Source organism: Poromitra crassiceps (genome assembly GCF_964638095.1).
Source record: "Poromitra crassiceps genome assembly, chromosome: 9".
Classification (NCBI taxonomy): Eukaryota; Metazoa; Chordata; class Actinopteri; order Beryciformes; family Melamphaidae; genus Poromitra; species Poromitra crassiceps.
In genome coordinates this window covers 34,232,755-34,257,376 of record NC_139630.1, presented here as the reverse complement: position 1 = coordinate 34,257,376, position 24,622 = coordinate 34,232,755, and the positions used below count along the sequence as shown (strand labels likewise).

At 44.1% G+C, this 24,622-nt stretch overlaps 3 protein-coding genes across 3 annotated transcripts in view; all 3 read left to right on the top strand.

The window, feature by feature from the left end:
* Positions 1-3,066, top strand: part of crip2l (cysteine-rich protein 2-like) — a gene marked incomplete at both ends in the record, with an annotated part of 12,896 nt that extends 9,830 nt beyond the window's left edge. The window contains 6 exons of the mRNA XM_083642606.1: positions 525-582; positions 745-876; positions 2,175-2,243; positions 2,420-2,514; positions 2,671-2,728; positions 2,999-3,066. Coding sequence (XP_083498732.1) covers positions 525-582; positions 745-876; positions 2,175-2,243; positions 2,420-2,514; positions 2,671-2,728; positions 2,999-3,066 — 480 coding nt within the window. The remainder of the gene's footprint in view (positions 1-524; positions 583-744; positions 877-2,174; positions 2,244-2,419; positions 2,515-2,670; positions 2,729-2,998) is intronic.
* A 1,858-nt stretch (positions 3,067-4,924) lies between these two features.
* Positions 4,925-9,145, top strand: LOC310782572 (uncharacterized protein). Its single transcript, XM_083643251.1, has 2 exons — positions 4,925-5,536; positions 7,303-9,145. Exons 1-2 carry the CDS (start codon positions 5,192-5,194, stop codon positions 7,774-7,776), a joined length of 819 nt encoding a protein of 272 aa, XP_083499377.1. The 5' UTR covers positions 4,925-5,191; the 3' UTR covers positions 7,777-9,145.
* Positions 9,146-9,439: 294 nt separating this feature from the next.
* btbd9 (BTB (POZ) domain containing 9) lies at positions 9,440-24,556 on the top strand. Its single transcript, XM_083643173.1, has 11 exons — positions 9,440-9,559; positions 9,958-10,171; positions 11,166-11,529; positions 12,476-12,743; positions 13,270-13,489; positions 13,883-14,002; positions 15,490-15,599; positions 17,710-17,899; positions 18,524-18,631; positions 20,482-20,560; positions 22,587-24,556. Exons 2-11 carry the CDS (start codon positions 9,987-9,989, stop codon positions 22,779-22,781), a joined length of 1,839 nt encoding a protein of 612 aa, XP_083499299.1. The 5' UTR covers positions 9,440-9,559; positions 9,958-9,986; the 3' UTR covers positions 22,782-24,556.
* The last annotated feature ends 66 nt before the right edge of the window (positions 24,557-24,622 follow it).

Below are 24,622 nucleotides of genomic sequence, written 5' to 3'. Positions count from 1 at the left end.
AGACTAGTCCATCATGCTGGTATGAACACCAGAGAAGCAGACTAGTCCATCATGCTGGTATGAACACCAGAGAAGCAGACTAGTCCATCATGCTGGTATGAACACCAGAGAAGCAGACTAGTCCATCATGCTGGTATGAACACCAGAGAAGCAGACTAGTCCATCATGCAGCATGCTTAGCTGAAGTTACTGGAATCAGATTTATTTGGACTCCCTCTCACAGCCATAATGTCTAACCTGCAGGACGACAGGTCACCAAAACTCTGTCCAATAAACAAGCTTCTTGTGAGTCCATCCATGTCACTTTTGTTTACAAGCCCTGGTTTCCATGTAACCGGGCAGTGTGAACATAAACAAACCGAAAAACAAAAAAAGTAGTTCCATTGTGGTTCAGACCAAAGACGACCAACCGTAGGTGTGATTGCAGCCAGCTTGTCCTCAGAGAGACTTGTGGTGAAATGTGCCTTTACAGTGACAGTGGATGCTTCTGTTTACTGTCTGTCCCTCTGTGTGTTGTTGTGCAGCATGACGGGACACCGTACTGCCACAAGCCCTGCTATGCTGCCCTCTTCGGACCAAAAGGTGACAGTTAAAGAGGACACAGCCTCATCAAACGTTTGCAATATTCTTTTTCTTTTGCCAATGCGTTGCTCGTATACCGTATGCTATGCGGTGACTGGACTGCCTGTGTGTGTGTGTGTGTGTGTGTGTGTGTGTGTGTGTGTGTGTGTGTGTGTGTTTTAGGTGTGAATATCGGCGGAGCTGGTTCCTACGTCTACGACGCTCCCGCTAACGAAGCCCCTGCCACCGTTTCCATGGAAACAGATGCCAAACCAGAGGAGGAGAGAAAAGCTCCGCCCCGGGGCCCTGTGAAGGGTGAGAAACAAGAGAAGCCACAAAAATAGGGAGAAAAATGTAAACTTAGGGAAGAGAAAATGCTATGTTTTACAGAGTATTGACCTCTGTGGAGGGAGCAGGAGGTCAAGTTATATTTAGTTTAAGTTATTTTAAACATTTTAAAATGCCCTATTTCAGATAAGATAGTAAGTGGCAAGCCGGGCACCCAGAGTCTATCAGTCTGATGATTAAAGGATAGCTTTACCGATAATCAACCCACTTTGTATCATATGTAATCTCGGTAATATAAGCACATGGGCAGTGTTTACCTTCTCTCTCTGTTTTCCTCATGGAGAAAAATCCTCCTGCAGAAACTCCACCCTGCCAGCTGCAAGTCATTAAGGCTCGTTAAGGCTCTGCATACTTAAAAAATAAAAATAAACAATATCAGCCGCCCTCAGAGCAGATTCCGGCTCTTGAGCAGAACTTCCGCAGCTCCGTTGTGAGGCATTGTGACGTAAAACACGTCACAATGGAGTGCTTTGCCAGAGGAGGAAATGGGAGATCTCCGTGAGGAAAACAGAGAGAGAAGGTAAACACTGCCCATGTGCTTATATTACCCAGATTATTAATGATACAAAGTGGGTTGATTATCGGTAAAGCCATCCTTTAATAAGACTCTGGGACAGACGGCTGATATCTCAGGGTCTCCAGTGTCGAGCGGACGTCCGCACCAAGACGTCCGCACCAAGACGTCCACACCAAGACGTCCACACCAAGACGTCCGCACCAAGACTTCCGCTTCGTTGTTTACAGTCCGATGACGTCTCATATGCACCTATCTGTTTATAGAGATTAGCCGAAATGTCATCTGGACCTAAAACAACTACAATCGATCAACTCCAACTGCATTCCCATGTCACTCAGACTGTCAACAATAACACGGAGGCGGAAATCTTGGTGCGGACATGCGCTCTACACCAGAAACCTGAAATATCAGTCATCAGACTCTGGGTTCCCAGATTGGGTAAATGGTAAATGGACTGCATTTATAGTGCTTTTACCAAAACAACACTCTTTACAAGATGCCTAGATTCCCCCATTCATACACATTCAATTTCATACACCAATGTAGTAAGAAATGTAGTAAGATCATGGAAAGTGATTGTGTGTGTTTGGCGTTACTGAGGGGGGGAAACACTTCAAGCACTTTCGTTCATCTCAAAGGTTGTAAGTCTGTATTGAATATTGATAATGCTGATATTCATTAGCGACGTGACTGCAATTATTCCACAGTAAATAATTGATTGTCCCGGTTTCCTGGTTTCTTCTTCTAGCTGCAAGCTTCACGTCTTTCTCTGGAGGACCCGACGTCTGCCCCAGATGCAACAAGACCGTATATTTTGGTAAAGAAGAAGAAGAGCAGTATTTCATCTCTTAACATATCTGAATAGGCGACTGTTGCAATGTATAGCAGTGAATGCGGCAGCTGGTTACCATGGGTGACGGAATATGGTCTCCATGGTGATCTCTGGTGTGTGTGCGTGTGTGTGTGTGTGTATGTGTGTGTGTATCTCCACAGCTGAGAAGGTGTCATCCCTTGGGAAGAACTGGCACCGGCCCTGTCTGCGCTGTGAAAGATGCAGCAAGACTCTGGCTCCTGGCAGCCATGCGGAGGTGAGACTTTAGAGGTTAGAATCTAGATTTTAGTTTTTAAAATCAGAGACTTTTATGAAGTCAATTGATCTTATGTTGCTGTTTGTTTGATGAACTGCGACGTCTTTCATGGCCCAGATGGAGGATGTGAGAGGAACTGTTTTCTTTGTGTTACAGCATGACGGACAGCCGTACTGCCACAAGCCCTGCTACGCTGTGCTGTACGGACCCAAAGGTACAGAGTCACAAACTCCTCTATGCTTTGGTTGAAATGATGGTCAAAATGAATTGCATCCCATTTTTTTTGCCAGTATAAAGTAGAGATATGAGCTGCGACAAAGGTTCCAGCCTGGATTCCACCATACAGGACGTCCCAAACCCCTTAGTTCTTAAAGATACTCAGTGCCCTGTGCTCCGTGCCCCTCTCAGGTGTAAACTCAGTGCCCTGTGCTCCGTGCCCCTCTCAGGTGTAAACTCACTGTCCTGTGCTCCGTGCCCCTCTCAGGTGTAAACACTGGAGGCGTAGGCAGCTACATCTACGACGAGCCCGGTGCTGAGGAGGCACAACCCTGAGTCACCACAGAGAAACACCGACCCTCCAGGACCCTGCCTGGCTCCCAGACCAGCTCTTCTCTTTTATTTGCCTTTTGACAGTAACCGTGACAAACAATATGTACTGCCTCATAGGCACGGACATGTAGATGTTTATGTTCTATTTGTATATTGTTTATATATCTATTTTTTTGTACCGAATCAAATCTTTATACGTCCTCCCATGTGAGATATACAGTAGGTTTGCCTTTACGTTTTTGTGTGTGTGTGTTATCTTTGCCAAATAAGTAGCCCGCCATGTGGTGAGTTCAAGCGGCTGTTGTTTTTTCACTTGTTTTTCAGAATTTTGTGCACTTACAAGATGTAGGGAGAAAAGCATAGCTTACTGCTCTTCGCTTTATTGTCAGTATTCTTAATCAACTTGATCTAGGGTCTAAAGAGAGGGATGCTGGTGTATATGTAGCAAGGAAACACATAGAGATGTGCAGTACTGTCATTTGATTTAGTGAATGTTGTGTAGGCTAACTTAGGGTCACTCACCCAGGGTTGTTCTTAAGAGAAAATGGTCAACTGGTCAGCAGATTTTCTACAATAAAACTGTGTGATTTCAAAACTGTTGTGCAGTGTCAGACGAATGAGATATTTTCCCCATATACTGTAGTAGTTGTCACAGAGCAAAGTGATAACAATAAACATAAGAAATATGTAGTATCTTATCACTAAAACATGAGTAGGTCATGGGTAGATAATAGGTCAGATAAAATTAGATGACGCTTATTATTTATATTATGATTGTTGTCATTGTTTTTATAAAATGTTATATAAGTGGTAGCCTAAGTGCAGGCTATAGCCTATAAATAATGCATTTAGCCTACATCGAGATAATTTGGCTGTTGGAGTTTAGGTGACTGTCAGTTCAATTGTTGCTGCTATTAAGATATTTCAATAAATAAAACAATAAAATATAATATTCTGTTATTATACGAGGGATCAGCCAAGCAGCATTTTGGTAAACAACCTGCATTTCTGGGGGGACCCTATGGAGCCAGCCTTGAGATATTAACGTTTATTTGGCACAACTCATACTAGTTAACTGCTGCGGGCTTCCGCATTTCTGGGGGATTTGTTGTTGTTGTGACGTCATCATTGACGTCACGCTGATAAAGCATAAAAATATACGCCAGTCAGAATAACACCGGAAGTCAAGAGATTTTCCCTTCAAAATAAAATCATAATGTGTTTATGTGTACAGATTGAACATCCATGAAATCCCACCAAAATGCTGGAATCGTTTGATGAAATATGGCGCTATATGGCTGAAAAACAGACACTGAAAACATATAGTAATATTATGACTTTTGTTTAGGGACCTTCCACAGCTGTGAAAAGGGACACTTGTAAAACGCAAGTTCACAACACCACAAATCCCCCAGAACTAGTATGAGTTGTGCCAAACAACGTTAATATCTCAAAAACTATAGCCTACTTGACATCACTTATATTTTGACATTTTAAGTGAGAGCAGATTGCAGAAGTAACTCAAGAGTTTGATGTAGAAATGCATGCCGTGTTAAAGTTGTGTGAACTGTCGCAGTTTTTAAAATGTAAACAGCACAGCCGGGGCTAGAGTGAGACACTCAAGGCTGGCTCCATAGGTTCCCATTGCCGTTTTCCCCCAGTGACGCCGTTTGTTTACCAAAATGCTGCTAGGCTGATCCCGTATTTGACATCAGGGCATAATTGTGAAAAACATTACGTCATGTTCGACTATTATAACTCTTATTTTGAAATGTCATGCCGGAAATTGTATTTTTTTTTTGTGGGTGATTTAACAGTAGCGTTAGTTCCTCCGTTGTTCTTTGACTCGGGAGACACTGTCGACACTGTTTTAACAGAATTCATCCGAAACCTGCAAACTAACTGGACACAGAGAGGAATTACTTAACCAAATAATCTCCACCCCCGTTAACTAGGCTAATTCTATCTACTTTGATAAGAAATCTGGTTATTTAGCTTATAGCTTGGCAAGCTAACATTAACGTCGACGTTGATAGCTAACGCTAGTTAGCTGGCTAACAAGTAGCGTTAAATAACTTAGCCACTGTGGAATTTGTTGGTATATTTATGTATTCGCCAGATAAAAGCCATGTTGGACGGATCTCTGGCTCATAACGACCAAGCAAATATCGGCAACGTCGAAAACAACAACCCGATATCGTTGATATTCGACAACGATGGGATGAACATGGGGAAAACACGGCAGGCATTGCTGAAGAAAGGTGGGAGAAAAGTTCCTCAGGGTGGCCAGCTGCCACAGCACCAGAAACAAGCCCAGAGGAGCAACCCACAGGTCCGCCTATCCGACCACAACAACAACAACCATGTGTCGGCCCCAGCCAGCACCAAAGCCACGGTGCAGCCCGGTACCGAGCTGCTGACCTGCCCACAGACTGGGGTCACTCTCCATCTCAAACTGGGAACCAAGAAAGAGGTAACGCTACATTCATGCTATGGCAATGCCCTGGGTAACCTATTCTGCTAAGGTTGGATATTCAGAGTCTATAGGTGCGGGTCTAGGCCTTTTTTGGGTGGGCTTTAGCCCACCCAAAAATAGTCTCAGCCCACCCAAAAAAAAAAAAAAAAAATCCCCCTCTCCAAATCCATGGTGGTCATTAGTAGCAGTTTATGTTAAAATTATCTTTATTTATTATTTATTTTTGCTTTAAAACTATTTTTTAATTTTCGGCGTAAAGTTCATGAAAAAAAGTGGCATTCTTGTTTTTTCCCACAATAATTTCATAATACCATTTGTAATGCCACCGTTGTAGTGCTGTTGTTCAAAATTAAAGTACATTTTCTCAGATTTATTGGTGTCTCTCTAGTCACACAATTTAATAGTCAGTGTTTCCCATACACTGATCTATTTGTGGTGGTACACCCTACATAGATTTTGACCCCCACAAATACTGCCACATATTAATTTCAACTAGTTGACTGCAAACTCCTGCTTTAGTGCTTACAGTATATTATTATCTTGTCGGAATATTATTCCAGCCAATAAGTTAGGAAGTTCCCCTTTGATTTAATTTTACTTTTGTTTTGCCTACAAAGCAAAATGTTACTTTACTTGAAACTCCCCTGAAGTGATTTTGGTATTATTTATGCAAGCATAATTCTACCATATAGTAACCTGTATGCAGAATATACTGTATAGGGAAACAATTGTTTTATCATCGCTGTAAAACCACAGAACGGTAAAGAAGATATTGATGTGTGTAGTTCTTCATAGATCTAGTCTCTTCATTTTGATCTCAAAGTGCACCAGTTTGATCCATTTTTACTTGAAACTGTACAAAATTTTCTTCCGGACCCCCCTAGGGGTTCAGTGGTCCATGACCTTTGGGTGGGCTATGCCCACTCAAAGCTCTGATGCTAAAACCGCCCCTATAGTCTACAAAATCCTCTTTGTTGTGACTGCTGGCGGTGTGAAGTGGCGCAGTTACTAATCGGTGTGTTGATGAATCGAAACCAGACTTGTTGAATGTCTTGAACAAGCCTGACTTCCTGTTCCCTCTGCCAGCTTCAGTGAGATAATAATAATAATAAAAAAAAAACAGGTTGCGCTTTGCTGACGTGTTTGGTCTGTAAAGTAGCAGCAGCTTCAGGAACAGGATGTAAAAGTGCCTGGGGTAGTTTTACGATCAGGCCAGGAAACTGAACTTAGTTATGTATCAATCCACCATGGCACTCTCAGCTGTCAAACAAACGTTTCGTATACAGTAGTAGTAGCTGTTAAATGAGAGTTACACACATGAGGCTGAAAAATAAATAACTAAATGTGTACATAGTTAAAGTGTAACTACATCCAAACCTAAGGGTAAAAAATACTGAACTGGCCTCCTCTTATTAGCTGGTCTCTTTCCCCACCTCACAGAGGAAAGTGAAAGGTTCATACACATTAAATTAAACAATTGGACTGGACTATCAAAGATTTTTCTTTGAATAGTCTAACGGATAATTTTGAAAGGAAGGAACCTTAGTCTTAGTTATTATTAATTACAGATTAATTACATATTGGTTGAAAATGATCAAGTAATAATGTATAATGTATATCATCATGTGTATCAACATGTGTATCATGTATAATGTATAATAGTTCAAAAGTCTAATAAAATAATTTTGTTTTTCAAATCCAGACTGAAAGTTGGATTAATAACTAACGGCTAACTAATAATTAACCGCTGTTTGTTTTCCTAGCTGCTGAAATCCAAAGGAGGGAGACTGGAGCGAGGGGTGGGACATGCGGCAGGCCAGCCGGTCCGCAGCCTGGCGAGACGCGACCAAACAGCCCAACATGTGAATGGCCACCGGGCCAAGCCGAGCCCGGCGCCCCCCGCTGCGTCTCAGGCCTCCAGGAAGAAAGACGACAGCAGCCCGCACAAGCCCTGGCCTCTCCAGACGCCCCAACACAGAGAGCAGAAGAAGCCCCTCTGTGTGTCTGACAACGACAAGATCCTGTCGCTCTGCCCCGCTGCACCTGTGCCTGAAGACCTCAAGGATGGAGAGAAGGTCTACGCTGGAGCCAGGTTCAGCGAGCCACCCTCCCCGAGTGTCCTACCCAAACCGCCCAGCCACTGGGTCGGAGAGAGCGAGCCCCGACATGGCAGCCATAGCCGAGAGCAAATGACTGTTCATTTAAAGTCCCTGCTGAAGGTTGAAATTAAAGCATGACTGTAATTTGGAGTTTCAAAGTGGAGCTGACCGACCCGATATCTGATGAGTGTCACACGTCAACATTTGGAAATTGGAATCAAACAAAACTGGGTCTGGCATCCAACCCGCTGCAATAGAATGAAGGGATTTTTCTTTTTTAGAACTGTAGTATAATTTCCCAGATGCAAGAAAGTCAACATTACATTTTGATTTTACAATGATAAATGCACTTTCACTACGAACAGTTTTTTGGAATGAAGCCTTGTGTTGCTTGACTTTTTAATGAGCTCTTCTTTATGCTCTTTATGTAAATGTACATACTATATTGTAAACATATATGTGTATATTTTCCATTTTGATTTTAACGGAGATTCTAGTTTTGTTACTGAGGCTTATCAAATTGTCCCTGAGCACTGAGGCACTTTCTGACAGCTCCAGTGGGTGGCAGCACCCATGTGGGACACGATGGACGTGAGGAAGACTTTTCTTACAGATTTGCACTGAAAACAAACGTGACTGTTTTGTTCACCAGCCACATCCCAAAGCTCGACCAGCCACTTTGACAAATTCACCAGCCAGCTAGACCTGGAGAGTAGAGACGATTTCCAAAGCATGCCTAGCTACCTGCCAAGATGGCTGTGATAGGAGAAACCTGCCATTCAGGGCAAGAACTTCCCAGCAGTTTGCTGGTGGTTGAAGCTCCTTTTCCTCCTGAAGCCAGAGTCCTGTGACTGGCAAGCCTCAAGCTGTGTTGGGGACTGTGAAGCTGAAGTGGCTGTTGTGGCCTCAGTGTACCGGAGAGATGACCAAAAGCTTGTGGGAAACTCTTGATTAAGAACCAGATGATGACAATGTGAAAAGTCTCAAAGCTTGAGGACATGTGCGAGGACAGCTGCTGCAGGAAGCCAGCATCCTGCATCGAGACAGACTGCTTTTTCCTTGTTCTTTTTAAATGGAGTCGCACTGACATGTCTGTACGTTTTTTTTAATGGAGACTATATTTCATGTACAACTTTATTTCACATACCTCTTCTTTACTTCTTTTTTCCCCTCAAAAGTTGTTTAATCTAAAGCACTTAAACGTTTACCAAGATGTATGTTGAATTTGCCACAGATTGTCATTATGTACTACATGTCTTTAATTATGACTTCTTCGGATGCAGGCAGCTGCTGGTTCTTGTTTCTTGACCTCTGTGATGTCGCACAAATGGAAAATTGTATTACTGTAGCAAAAGAGAAAAAAATGTCCATTTTATTGCAGTGTTTTAAAATTATTTCATTCCAGTTATGAAAATTACATGCTCAACACAATCCCACACCACAATTTGAAAAAACAAATGTTTACTTTATGAAGCATTTCATATCTAAATTGTATTAAAAAATTGGTTACCCCTATTATGTTGCATCTGGTTATTATGAGCCAAAGTGTGTGTGTGTGTGTGTGTAGTTCAGGAATATTTCTAAGGGGATGCAGAGCATTGTCCTAAGAAAATATATATTTTTAAATGCTACACGTTCTTCCTAAAGTATATTCATTATTTAAATGCTGTCATTTTCAATCATATCTAGACAGCTTTGCAATGTTATGGTTTTGACGAGAACCTTTATTTTGAAAAAAGAAAAACAAAGCTTTTCGAACCGGAAGTATCTGGTGTCGGTGACCCAGATATTCCATTTCCGTCGGTGAGGTGTGATGTTGGAAGTTATTATTTGGACCTCTTGAATCGCTAAAACCGCAGCCGTAACGTTATTTGACAGCTTTTTTTTAATGTAAATATATGGACTGATGGAGCGTTATTAGGTAAGGTTGGAAAGGGATCACAGCATCGATAACATTTACAGCTGGTAGCTGGTATCTGGTATCAGTTGTCCATCCGGCATCAGTGGCTGTAAACAGCGTAACCTTAGCTAACGTCAGTGCATTTTCCTCCTAGACATTTTTGCTTTAAATGTTAATGTTGGTTGGTTTACATGTGTTCAGAGCGATAGAGAGGGGGATACGACTCATAGTAATAATAATTTAGGAATAGCCCAATAACTTACACAACAGTGTTTACATGCTAACATGTTAGCCATGACGTTAGCGGTTTCATGGTGCCCTAGCTAGCATTTAGCATCAGCTACATTAACGCTAGACAGTACAGTGTCCCGTCCCGTGTAGCTTTCCAATCGGTTTAGGTGTTTTGTCCCGTGTGTCAGATGTGACTGTGGCAGCCGTGGAGTGGAGCATGAGTAACAGCCATCCTTTGCGGCCGCTGGCCTCCGTGTCGGAGATCGACCACCTGCACCTGCTGTCGGAGCAGCTGGGGGCTTTGGTCCCTGGGGAGGAGTACAGCGATGTCACCTTCATCGTGGAGGACAAGCGATTCCCAGCACACCGGGTCATTCTGGCAGCTCGCTGTCAGTACTTCAGGTACAGTACAAGGTTCATAATATTAGGGTAACCAAAGCTAAACTAAAAGTAGGTGTGGGAAAACTTTTTTTTTAAGTTAACTGAGATAGAGATAGAAATAAAAATACAAAACTGACAAAAACAATCTTAAACAATGTTATGTACCAGTCTTGTAACTTTTGTATACTTATATAATTTTTTTCCAGGAGTTTATCCAAACAGGATACATTGAGCAATAAGAAGGGTACCGCGGGGTCTTGATTTAGGGAAAATTAAGCCCCTTAAAAAGTATTAAAAAGTCTTAGTCGCCATTTGATGAGGTATTCAATTTTGTAGCTATTGTGTCGATTGTGTTAATTGAGCATATTATGTCTCATGTCAATCACAGACCCCTGAATTGAATCGAAATCGTATCGTGGCCTTGTCTTGTTATGGCCTTTTTACTCGCCACCATGAAGACTTTCAAGATGTATCTGTCACTAGTCTATGCTCCCTAGATAGAAGGATATCTGTCACTAATCTATGCTCCCTAGATAGAAGGATATCTGTCACTAGTCTATGCTCCCTAGATAGAAAGATAGGCAAGTGAATTCAATATCATAACATGATAGGACATCCCTATATTTAGAGAATGGGATAAGGTAATATTCAGATTCATCTGGAATGCAAAGCCCCAAAGTCCCTCTTTCTTTTCACATTTCAATATTATGTTTTAATCTATTGTTATAAGCTCATGATTCAACTGGTAGCAGGTTAATCTGGTCCAAACTTAAAACTCTTTTTATATCAGGATTTTTTTTAAATGCATACAAAATGCATGGAAAACTTACTTCAGGACCCCGGGCCAATGAAAAGGCACACCGTTGCGTTCACCTCTGCCTATTTGTTTATTGTATTTTGTTTTATCCTGCTGCCTGTTTTTATTGTAAAGCACTTTGTGATCTCTGGATTTGAAAATTGCTATATAAATAAAGCATTACTTACTTACCTCTGTTTCCCCTTTCGTCTTCCCCAGGGCCCTGCTCTACGGGGGCATGAAGGAGTCGCAGCCCCAGGCGGAGGTGTGTCTGGAGGAGACGCGGGCGGAGGCCTTCTCCATGCTGCTGCACTACCTCTACACGGGCCGGGCCAGCCTCAGCTCGGCCCGGCCCGAGGTGCTGCTGGACTTCCTGGGCCTGGCGCACCGCTACGGCCTGCAGCCCCTGGAAGATTCCACCTCCCAGTTCCTCCGCACCGTCCTGCACACCAGCAACATCTGCCTGGTGTTCGACGTGGCCAGCCTCTACTCTCTGAGCGCGCTCAGTGCCGCCTGCTGTGCCTACATGGACAGGCACGCCCCGGAAGTGCTGAGCTCCGACGGCTTCCTGACACTGTCCAAGGTAAGCTGCAGGGTGTTCATCAAAATCATGAGAGGCGTGTCTGCTGAAGAGATCCCAGTGCCCCCCCCCCCCCCCCCCCAGTACTGCATAACTTGATACATTGTGATGCATTATTTTAATTTGCAGTGTAGAGGCACTTCAGCCTGATTGGTTTGTGGAGCTTATTGTGTAATAAGTCTGGAGCATAAGCACGCCCACTTCAGACCCAACATCAGGAACAGTACAAAAACTTAAATGGCAATATTTAGTAGGGGTCGGGGGAAAAAATTGATACACCATAGTATCGCGATATTTTGCCTGGCGATATTGTATCGATATTTGGAAGCCAAGTATCGATATAAAAAAAAGTTTTTTTTTTGCAGGCCATGCCATGCCAAGTACAGTAGTCCACAGACACATCCAGTTATGGTGGACTGTAAGTAGACTGTAACAAACAGTTCAGTTTGTCAGGTGCATGCAACTATGACATGACTTTATGACTTTATGAAAGTTGTTGGTCTGTCTACTTGACAATGTTGCTGCAATAAAATGGTTGAAGTCAGCTGTACAGACTGGACAATTTTTCTTATATAAACCAGATGTTGACAAAGTTTTCCTTTGGGGACATAATTTGCAGTTGAAAAAGTAAGAAATCGCAATATATCGCAATATTCAATATATCGCAATATTCAATATATTGCAATATCGGCGATATCGCAATACTATCGTATCGTGACTCAAGTATCGTTTTAGTATCGTATCGTGGGCATCTGGTGATTCCCACCCCTAATATTTAGGATTTGGATTTAAACTAATGTCTAATACTTTTAGATGCTTACTATTATGCAGATGAGACCCTAAATTACACAGCTAGAAGGTTATTGTGGATTTGGGTTTCCAGGGGCTTTAAGGTGCTTGTAATGTTGTGTGAAAACCTAGCTTTGTCTTGTGCCCCCCCTGTGCGCAGGCCGCCCTGCTCACCGTGGTCACCCGGGACTCGTTCGCCGCCAGCGAGAAGGAGATCTTCCAGGCGCTGAGCCGCTGGTGCCAGCAGCACGGCGAGGGAGCCGACGGCCGGGAAGTGATGTCGGCCGTGCGGCTGCCGCTCATGAGCCTGACGGAGATGCTGAACGTGGTGCGGCCGTCCGGCCTGCTGAGCCCCGACCACCTGCTGGACGCCATCAAGACGCGCTCCGAGAGCCGCGACATGGACCTCAACTACCGCGGCATGCTCAGTCAGTCCTGCTCCTCCTCTGGTCTACCTGTCATCCTTCCGTTTTTAGCACCTGTCATTTGATCATCTGTTCATTTATTACAATCACCTGTTATTTTCCTACCAAGATGGCTGATTGACTAATTGATAAATCGACTTGTCGTTTTGGCACTAATGTACTCTCCATAGAAAGGATGAAGGCAGCTGATCAACTCGGGAGTCAGAGAGCTGAGATCATATTTAAATCTCGCTACTAGGACAAGGCTGAGGGGTTCCGCGTGTGGCGCACAATTGCTCAACTGCACATGTGCGAAGCGCGGGGCATGCTAGAGATCAGCACACAACCTAGAAATGAGCACACGAAGCGTGCAAAGCTAGAAATTAGTGAAATGATAGGATTATTTAGGTCGATGTGTCATTGCTGTAGGAATGTACTGAATCCGTACTTGTTATTGACATTACGACAGTGTGAATTGTCCGCTGTACGTAGTCGGTTATCTGTTACCACGCTTCCATTTACCTTTACCCGTCTTCTTCTGTGGTTCCAGTCCCCGAGGAGAACATCGCCACCATGAAGTATGGCGCCCAGGTGATGAAGGGTGAGCTGAAGTCGGCGCTGTTGGACGGAGACACGCAGAACTACGACCTGGACCACGGCTTCTCCAGACACCCCATAGAGGAGGACTGCCATGCCGGCATCCAGATGAAACTGGGTCAGTCCTCCATCATCAACCACATCCGCCTGCTGCTGTGGGACAGAGACAGCCGGTGAGACGCAAACACACAACCACAACACACACACATATTTGTTTTGTGTGTGTAAACGCACAACCACAACACACACACATTTGTTTTGTGTGTTTTTTTCCTTGTCGTAAGACTTTTACTCTGAGAAAGTGAGCTCTACAATTGCTGACATTAAACAGAAACTCATTTTTGAAACATTAAGATCCATTTTCTTTTCAGATGCAATCCTCTCTATTTTTGACCTGCTGATGTTGCATTTCAATTGTCACATTTTTCTTCTTCTAGAAATGAATATATAATATACAGTAAATGATGTCAGATTTGGAATGAAGGTCCTCATATTGACTTCATAACAATGCTGACAAAACAAACTGAAAGTGGTTTGTGTGTGATGTCCTTCTTGATGAACTTCAGGTCCTACTCCTACTACATCGAGGTTTCCATGGACGAGCTTGACTGGGTGCGAGTTGTCGACCATTCCAAGTTCCTCTGTCGCTCCTGGCAGAATCTCTACTTCACACCCCGGGTTTGCAGGTAAAACACACGCAGGCCTTTTGGCTCAGTGGCCTTTTGGCTCAGTGGCTTTTTGGCTCAGTGGCCTTTTGGCTCAGTGCGCTTCGTTTTCTTTGCTGGAAAACAATTCTTAGGTTAGGTTCACACTGCCCAATTATACGCAACTACACCAGGGCTTGTCACAACTAGCTTGTTTATTGGAGTTTTGGTAAGCTGTCATCCTGCCAGGTGAGAGATTTTGTTGGCCAGTCAAACAAATTTGATTGCAGTTCCCGTAACTTTAGCCAATCAGAATGGACTTGTCTGTCGTCTCTGCTGTCATTGATCCTCTCTGGTATTCAGTCCAGTTTGGACCGAGTCTTGATGTTGTTTCCTGTGGGTTGGTTCAGATTACATTCTCTAACGAACCGCACTGCAGTTCTCTTGTTAAGAGTACTGAGACTCGTATTTTCAGGCATTCCGGTGCTGTTATTTGGTGTCGACTGGGTGCGAAATGAATGGCATCGTTCTCATCTGGTCAAATGAACCAAACTATACCCTCCCGAGTAACCGCTTCAAACGTGCTGTGCTTTGAACGCACCCTCGGCTTACAGTGTGTTCATGCCCGAACAAACCTCCAGTGACACGACTAATGCTGCAGAAAGAACACGGAAAGCTTTCTGTTGCTTTGAGTTAAGGCTAAAGAAAAACACAGTCGGCCATTTAATCAGCCAATCTGTATACAGCACATGCTTTACAATCAGGGGTGTGGTGGAGGATAAAGACAAGTAAACATAGTTCACCCACCTCTTTGAAATGAGGCAGATAGTTTACTCACCTATTTTCAGAGCAACTGTATCAATCAATGAGGGCAAACAAGGTGGGTAAACTACTCACCTTGGATAGTTTACCCACCTCTGTATTTAGCACTACACCCCTGATTACAATCAAATACAGTTCAATGCACTTCACACACAGCCAAGATGAAAACTAAAGAGCAGAAAAACAATAAAATGCATAAAAATGGGAAGTAACAATAAAAACATGAGACACCATACAAACAGAAGAGGAATAATACAAACCAGGAAATGTAAAAATATATAGAATAAGGAGGAGAGAGAAAAGGTTAACATAGCAGTCCAATTAGCTGGTCCATATTTTACCGTTGCACAATAACAACCTAAACCTTGACCTAACTGACAGAATAAGATGCTGGGTTGTTAATTAGCCTTTTTCACCTCAGCCATTTTGTGTCTAAAAGGCAGGAAGTAACACAGGTGCAAGCAAAACATGAACGAGACCCCCCCCCCCCCCGGCGCTGGAACACCTAAATGGATTGGAAGTTGGAAACCCTCATTAATGTTTGCTTGCACCTGCATTACTTCCTGCCTTTTAGACACAAAATGGCTGCCGGTGAAAAAAGGCCCATGACAGTGTTGAGATTGGTGTTATGGTGTATGGCCAGGCTGTGTGGTTGTAGCCGTTTGGCTGCACTGCAGCAGGTGTGATGGTGCGGTTTGTTTCCACAGGTACGTTCGGGTCGTGGGAACATTCAACACGGTCAACAAGGTCTTTCACCTCGTGGCTTTTGAATGCATGTTCACCAACCGCTCCTTTACTCTGGAAAACGGACTTCTGGGTAAGCTGCACAGTCACACACTGCAGTATATATCAAGCCCTGGCTGTTTTTAAAGGATCACTGCTGATTTTCAACCAGCTTTGTGTCATTCCGATGTTGGTAGTATATGGAAACAAACTATGTGTTTACTACAATACTACCCACACTGCAATGTACAATACTACCCTCACTAATACTACCCACCACACTGCAATGTACAATACTACCCACACTGCAATGTACAGTACAGTACTACCCACACTGCAGTGTACAATACTACCCTCACTAATACTACCCACACTGCAATGTACAATACTACCCACACTGCAATGTACAATACTACCCTCACTAATACTACCCACACTGCAATGTACAATACTACCCACACTGCAATGTACAATACTACCCACACTGCAATGTACAGTACAGTACTACCCACACTGCAATGTACAATACTATCCACACTGCAATGTACAATACTACCCACACTGCAATGTACAATACTACCCACACTGCAATGTACAATACTACCCACACTGCAATGTACAATACTACCCACACTGCATTGTACAATACTACGCACACTGCAATGCTACAAAGCTGGTTGCAAATCGGCGAAGTTATCTTTTAGGGAGCACACTTTACATTGGCTTTATACCACAGCTTGTCAAAGTGGGAGGCGGGCTTCCAAGCAGTTTCAGGGGAATTTGTGTGATTTGGTTAAAGATAGTCCAGAGATACAGCAGCTTTGGTTAAAGGAGAATTTCGGTTTTTTTGAACCTGGAGCCATTTCCTGGCATTAATTATGAATTGGCCACTCACCTAGCGATGTCTGCAGCGTTTCTGGGCGTCCTAGCGTTGTTTTGAGATCAATATCGTCCAAGTCAGTGTAAAATGGAGTTGATTTGGGGCCAAGTGGTAGCCTGTATTTCCTGCATCTAAATAGCTATTTTTCTTCCCGTTTTCGCCACATATCGCCATAATCAGATCCGTCAACATCCAGCCGAGTGTTATTTCACCCCAGGCTGTTTCCTGGACTGCACACGGATCAAATTACCTCAAACGTGATCTAGGTCACCAAGTCTCGTGAAGTCCCGCGATACTTTCCTGTCGACTGGCCAAATACAGGCAGGACGCTTTGCGGTCGTGGTTTTAGCGTAACCTATGTGGGGTTTGGCGTAACCTATGTGGGATTCGAAATAACGAAGGTTATGCCAAACCCCACATAGGTTACGCCAAACCCCACATAGGTTACGCTAAAACCACGACCGCAAAGCGTCCTGCCTGTATTTGGCCAGTCGACAGGAAAGTATCGCGGGACTTCACGAGACTTGGTGACCTAGATCACGTTTGAGGTAATTTGATCCGTGTGCAGTCCAGGAAACAGCCTGGGGTGAAATAACACTCGGCTGGATGTTGACGGATCTGATTATGGCGATATGTGGTGAAAACGGGAAGAAAAATAGCTATTTAGATGCAGGAAATACAGGCTACTACTTGGCCCCAAATCAACTCCATTTTACACTGACTTGGACGATATTGATCTCAAAACAACGCTAGGACGCCCAGAAACGCTGCAGACATCGCTAGGTGAGTGGCCAATTCATAATTAATGCCAGGAAATGGCTCCAGGTTAAAAAAAACCGAAATTCTCCTTTAAAGATAGTCCAGAGATACAGCAGCTTTGGTTAAAGATAGTCCAGAGATACAGTAGCTTTGGGGGATTTTACGGTTTATCCCACCTTCCCAGAGACAGAAACGAATGAATGCCTTCAGACAGACACTTTTCTGTGTGTTTGGTGCAGTCTGAAGTATGTCAAACAGCTACATCACTATCAGGCTATCTTGGCTCAATTGTAGAGTGTCTATGGGATCAAATAACATAATCATGATCCAATAGGCCTCCTGGAATTGAGTGAGGGGGCACCTTTTTCCAAGCTTTCTCAGACTTTGAAAACCCCTGCTTTATGCAGTACTTTGTTGGAAAGGCTTCAAATGGCTTGTATTGTCGGTGGCCTGTCCTACTTTACACACTCAACATTCCAGTCAGTCAGGACAATCCTTTACATGCAAATAGGTGCTGAAAACAACACTGTAAGGTTTCCATCCTTTTCCCCCCTGATGTCTGCAGTGCCCGGCGACAACGTGGCGACCATCGCGGCGTGTTCCAGCGTCATCGAAGGCGTGAGCCGAAGCAGGAACGCCTTGCTCAACGGCGACACGCGCAACTACGACTGGGACTCGGGCTACACCTGCCACCAGCTGGGCTCGGGAGCCATCGTCATCCAGCTGGCCCAGCCATACACCATCGGCTCCTTACGGTACCTTTAACATGCCATGTGTATATTTGAATCGTTTCCCAATAAGGCTGCACCATAAGTGAAGTAAAGTTTAGGGCGAGTCCAGTCAGCGAGGAGTTTTTGTTCCAAAAGCAGAGTATGAATCACAAAGTGAGTTTTGAAAGGCAGAAATCTCAGCATCTGGCCAAGTAATTTTGAAGTCACTGGTATTGATCAACAACTCCATCAACTCAGCAGATAGATTATGGTCATATGTGCTGTTACCTTTTATCTTTTAAGTTTAATTTATATAATTACATTTACTTTATATTTACTTTGCACTGTTAATAACTGATAGAATTTGGCCATAAACACTTACGCAATGTCACTTTAGTTGGAATGCCAGCTGGAGAGTTGAAAATAGTCAAGTTGTTGTATACGATATAAAAAGCATGACTTTTGTTGTATTTTTGTTCCTCAAATCATTGACGCTAATCATTTAGACCCCGGCAACTAGCAGAGTAATTTGCCTTTATCGCAGCAGCCATTTTCTGTCTAAAAGGCAGGAAGTAACACAGGTGCAACCAAAACATTAACCAGGGTTCGTACGTACAGTCTTGAAAGTTTGGAAAATGCTGGATTTGAACCGTCATGTTGTGCATGCAGGCTGCTGCTGTGGGACTGTGACGACCGCTCCTACAGTTACTACATCGAGGTGTCCAGCAATCAGCAGCAGTGGACGAAGGTGGTGGACCGCACGAAGGTGGCATGTCGGTGAGGCTCCCATTCCTATTCCATCTGATCTGTTTATTTAACCAGCTAATCCTGTTGATGTTCCCATCTGCAGAGAGTCCAGGTCAGGACCTTGTTCCTCGTACGACGCTCAAAATTAACTCCGTTTGCTGGAGCGACTGGCACCATCATCAGAAATGATTGACAGCGGAAGCAGCCATTCATTCATCGAAGTCTCAACTGAAAGAGAAATTTGAAATGTAACACTGCAAAATGAGAGCAATCGTGGCAGAAAATTGCAGATCATTTAAATGCGTAATAATTAGGCTATTTACAATTGCATATAGAACGGAAATAAATTGTTTGGATACATTTAATGTATCGAATTTGTGCTCATGATGCCGTTACATTTCACATGAGAAATTTACATCAAAGTGAAATAATTTAAGTTACTATGTTATCTGGTTACATAGATCAATAACAGTCAGACACTCTAAGAACACTAACTAACACTAAAGGATCTTGTCTGTGTGTCTTGATCGAACGTTATCAGCTCCTCCCAGGAAGTAGCCTTGTCTGAATGAGTTCATGGATGAGGTGAGCTTAAAAAGGCCTGGTGGTAATCCAGCTAACTGAAGCTTAATTTATACTTATTAGAAAGTGTCGCTCAGCACATGGTCGCAGACGAAAAATAATGTGTCGCTCATGTTGCTGCATTTATGCTTCTCTCCGCGGCGCAACGGTCACGTGATGCTAGAGACAGAGGGAGGCAGAGAACTAGTGCAGTGCAGACAGGCAAGAGAGGGAATGCTGTCAGTGAACCCAAGAGGCAAGATGTAACTGCAGCCGCATAACCTCGCGTCACCAGGCTCTTCTCGGCGAGAAAGAGCCTGGCTCCCGCCCACAATTGATTTTGTCACCCTACTAGAGCCCGCCCTAGACCGGATGGCAGCGTTTCTAGCTCGTCAACTTTCACGTTAACTTGACAATTTGACCCAAGTATCAGAATCCTCTTTCACCGTTTTGACCGGTGTGTCAGGCGGTGGTGGCGGAGATGCCATTTTGCATAAACGTTTTGTTTTATGTAACGCTAGCTTTGTTTTGATCAGACTCTAGTTTAGGTAACATCACCGCGTCAAGCTAACGGCAACAAAGACGTTGTTAGGCGCATTGCCATCCGGTGTTAATTCTGGGTCCGGGGTTTACGCCCCCATGACAAAAAGCGGGGTGGAAGGTGCCCAGACTAGCAGCCGCATATAACGACACACAACCACCTCCTCTCTCTCTGGGAAGTTGGTCACGGTGTTCTTTGTGATTTTCACGAAGTCATACATCAAGGACATGCTGATAAAAATACCGGGAGGCGGGGACACGCTCATTAATTTCATTTCAGTGAAAACTAAAACAAGGAAGTCGCGCGTGCCCGTCTATATAGCCAATCAGACTTGCGCGACATTATGTGACGTAGTCAGCGACACTAGACATTTCACCAGGTAGCAGACGCTGCTCGCAGACACTTGAAAGTGTCGACTCAAGTCCTCATTTCTGTCGGCGACCGTTTCAAAAGTGTCGGCAGACGAAGCATAAATTGGGCTTAAGCCTGCGTGTTTGCAGGTTTGACTTTTAAGGAGCTGTTTCTCTGCTAGCAAGGATGTTGGACTCCATTTTAAGCTTTCTTCAAAGAACAGAAAATCCCGGGCTTATGTCGGACTGTCACAAACACATCCGGCAAACTCAATTCTCCACGTCGGAGGAGGAGCATGGCCATGGCCAAGAAAAGCTGCATCATGGCAAACAGAGCAGTTGTAAACAGACAACATACACACACCCGTACATAAGGGAAAGCTATGTGCTGTTGTATTGATATGTGTTGTTCCCGCTCTTCCTTGCAGGTCGTGGCAGACCTTGAAGTTTGATCAGCAGCCTGCCTCCTTCATCCGTATAGTGGGAACTCACAATACCGCTAATGAGGTGAAGAGACTGTTTACCATGTAGCTCAATGCTAACCTGACTCTGCCAGATGGGGGCGGTATTGTTTTCACAACAAGACACGCACCTCCATGCGTGTCTTGTTGTGAAAACAATGCCGCCCCCATCTGGCGGAGTCAGGTTACTATTGCCTGGTTGCATAAAAATCAACCCTTCTAAAAACTGCCACAAAAACATGTGTATTTATACAAAGATGAAGTTGCCTTACATTGTATCTGATCTGAGGATGCGGCAGGTGATTTGTGTTTCTAAGCTGTGGAAAGCATGTGAGAGCTACAGTCAGAATAGTGACAACACACACTGTCTACACTGATTAAGACCTGATGCATCATCTGCGTCGTTACCCCTTTCAGCAAACATACTTTAGACACTATCCCTCAGGTTGTAGGAGGTTGTTTGAATGCACCTAAGGCCTAAACAGACTCGTCCGTCAGAGCCTCGCCCTCCCCGTATGACGGTGGGTGGAGCGCCGTCATATGGGGAGGGGGCGCCGTCGGCTGACGGGGGCTGCTCGAAAATGTGACTCAGCGGCGACGATACGCGCGTGACGTCAGCAGTCCTTACCGTCCTCATCGTCGTAAAGTCGTCTTCGAACATGATGTTAGATTATAACGAACTAGTTGTGTGGCTTAGCCTTCCCAAATGTTGAGGGTCATTTTGTAGAATTTAATACATAGAATTGGGAACGTTACATTCAATTTCATTCAGACTGCCTGGCACACAATCTCCGCCATTTTCACACGGAGCTTCCACAGGAGGAGGGAGGGTGTAGTGACGTCCTAGCGTGTAGGGCTCGCTGGCGCCGGCAGACGGCAAGACGGCTCCAATTCGAGGCGGACGGACAAGTCTGTTTAGGCCTTTAGGTTTTAGAATGCTTTTGTACCAGGCGCCTTAGGTCTTAATGGGTTAAAGCACACACAGCCCCATTTTCTTTTCAACCTTTTCTTGTAGCAGCAACTGAGATTGTATAAAAGTAGACCTTCCTCTCCTGCAGTGGTTGCCTATCCTGGAGGGTTCTATCCTACCAGGGGGTTAATTACATTCACGTGGTGTCCCAGGTGTAAATCACTCCCTGATTAGATGGGCAGAATGCAGACCAGCAGGGCTCTGGGTCCTGAGGACACGACTGAGGACCTCTGCTGGGACAGTAGCCATTTTTAAAAGCCCTGCTCCGGGCTCACTGGCTCCAGAGACGGGAGGCTTTGCTGCCCTCTTGTGGAGAAGTTGTTACCCTCAGACAGGCTGAAGGAAGCCCGGTTGATGTGTCCTGCCTGTACGCTGTACGCCGAGATCTTGCATATACCTCAAACTTGCGTTAGATGTGTATGCCTGCCTTGCATTAACGATGAATCAAGCCACATATTTCTAGATTTTAGATATTTCTCTTTTGTGTGTCACTTTGAGTTTAAATAGATGAGGGACAGTGCTGTGGTTGTCACACTCAGGGTTGGGACCTACCAGGAGTCGCAAAGTGATTTATGGGATAGGAACAAAGCATATTTCTACTATACAGGTTTATTATATGTTGTAATTTGTCGTCCCCCCCCCCCCCCCCCTCCCCCAATCTAATTCTCGCTTTTCTCTTGTGAAACACAGGTTTTCAGGCTCAAATTAAACAACCTGAAAATCATCCATGCAGCTTGTTATCTGGGTCGCAAGTATGCTTCGCTTCGTTTTAAGGTGTCACAAGGCAAACAAGTTTGACCACTGAGCCTAGTGGTCTTTGTGTTTGGAGGGCTGATAAAGGTCTTGGCATCCATCCAGCTCCTTGCCTCCTGGCCACTCAGATGCCACTCGGGTCGAACCACCAAGTGCACAAACCAGGGCAGGAAACCTGTTATATTCCCCAAATTCACCAGCAACTTTAAACTACTTTCTGAACTAACTACTCGATTTGTCGAAGAGAGTAGAATCGGATTTACAGCTCAGGGCTGGCCGTTCCCTGTTTTCCGTGGTGCAGAAGTGTTTAGGTTTTGAACCCGGGTCTCTGTCTCTTTCTCTGCTCCAGGTTTTCCACTGCGTCCACTTCGAGTGTCCGGCCCAGCTGGAGACAGAGGTGAAGGAAGGCAGCCCCGGGCCCGAGTCCCCCGAGGCGCCTGCCAGCAGTCTCCCGGTCGCCCCCCAGCGACCGTCCCGCGCGCACAGCCTGCTGCCCTCCCAGCCCCCCTCCTCCTCTGCACCCTCCTCACCGCCCCATCCCTAAGGAACAGCCCTCTGCTGAAGCCGGTTGAGGACAGGCAAACCTCAGAACGCCATTTTTGCACAGCCTTCGTCATCCAGACTGCACTGCTATGACGCTGCTAAGGCGACTGTTCCATTGTAATAACCCACGGTCCTCGTTTTGCAAACATGAACACAAGAATTGTATTTCCATAGCAGCAGCATTTAGCGCGCCAGTCTTCCCAGAAGCAAAACACAATGAAGGAGAAAAAAAAAAGTGATGTGGTCTGTTGGCCCATGCGTTTTTGTGAAGATACTGTTTAGCTGCCAGTGCAATAACACATAACGTTTTTACTCTTCCAAACCGAAGCGGGCAGGGGCGTAATTTATATTGCTGGTCCAAAGATGAGGGACACACTGAGATATGGGTATACCACCAAAGAGCGGAGAAAAATGAAGGGTTTCAATCCAAAATGCTGTACCGTATATCAATTTTGGGTGGAGAAGGTACTACCTGAAATTCACCAGTCAATACTGTCTTTCAAAAAAACACATTTTATCTTCAGACAAACTATTTTTTTAAGGAAAGCTCTTAAATGACTCCGCCCACTTTCATACCAGCAAGCTATCAGAGTAGAGGGGTCAGTATTTTTCAAATGGTGGGTATCTCCTTTTGGAATGAAACTCCTCCAGTGTTTGCCAAAGCTGTCTGGCTAATGCACCCCATGACATTTGTATGCAAATAGCACTTAATTTGATTACGTATTTGCATATTAAGTATTTGTCGGCGGTCTTCCACGACCAAAAAAAAAAAAAAACGAATTCTGTCCTCGTCTGGTGTGACTTTTTGATACTTTAATTAATTCATGCCTCAAGCAAAACCTCACAAAAAAATAATTAGACTTGAGTTCAGTGTCTTACTTTAGTATTACTAAGCACTTGAATAGCTTGGCACAAATGATTTGGGAAATTCATGAGCTCTTCCAAGTGTAAATTGGGGTTGAGGAGCATTGACCAAATGATTTATGCACTGGGGCTTCCTGGGGGGGAAATGTGTTTAGATGGAGCAGCTGCTATTGGCACTTTATTACTGAAGTATACTGAAGAAAATTAAAAAAAAGAGTTGCAGCTTAGGTCTTCTAACATTAAGTACAATACTGGAGTGCTGGATGTGCTAACCCTCTGTTTTTGTATGTAAGAGAGAACTCATTTAAGATCTTCCATGCTCTTTTATCTGTCTAGTTTAGTCTTTTGCGTTGTGTGTTTTTGTGTTTGTTTTTAAAACTGTTAAGCTCTCAGTGATGTGGTTTGTGTTTCCTACTCTCTCCTTTTGCATGTCTCGGTTCTGATGATGCACTTTGAGTTGACCCCCCCCCCCTCCCCTCTTTGAAACCTTTTATTTTGACGACGATCAGAAACATCTAGTGAGTTGATTTATTTAGTGACCCTGTAAGCCTGTCTTTGTAACCCCCGTCTACATTTGAGAAGAGTTCCCATAAGTTTGACAATGTCTTCCTTAATAGCTAACCAGAGAATTGAAATAGGGCTTTGATCAGGTTAGATTGTGCTGTGTATATAGAACTCATCTCCCACCTCACTTTATATGTATTTGAATAGTTTTCCTTAATATATTATTTAGTTTTGACCATTGACATGTGATTGCATTTCACTGCCTCTTGTTCAATGCATTGTCTACCAATAATATTATTATTAATATGAATTAATATTAATATAATATGTGATACAGGAACAACTGACATTGGTTATTGATGTTGATCATTGGGTGGTTGCACCCGTCTGCTTGCCTGAATCACTAAAACAGTGGAGTTCTCCATGATACTTAAGCAATACAGTGATCACTATCTTCTGTTACTCTTGAGAGCT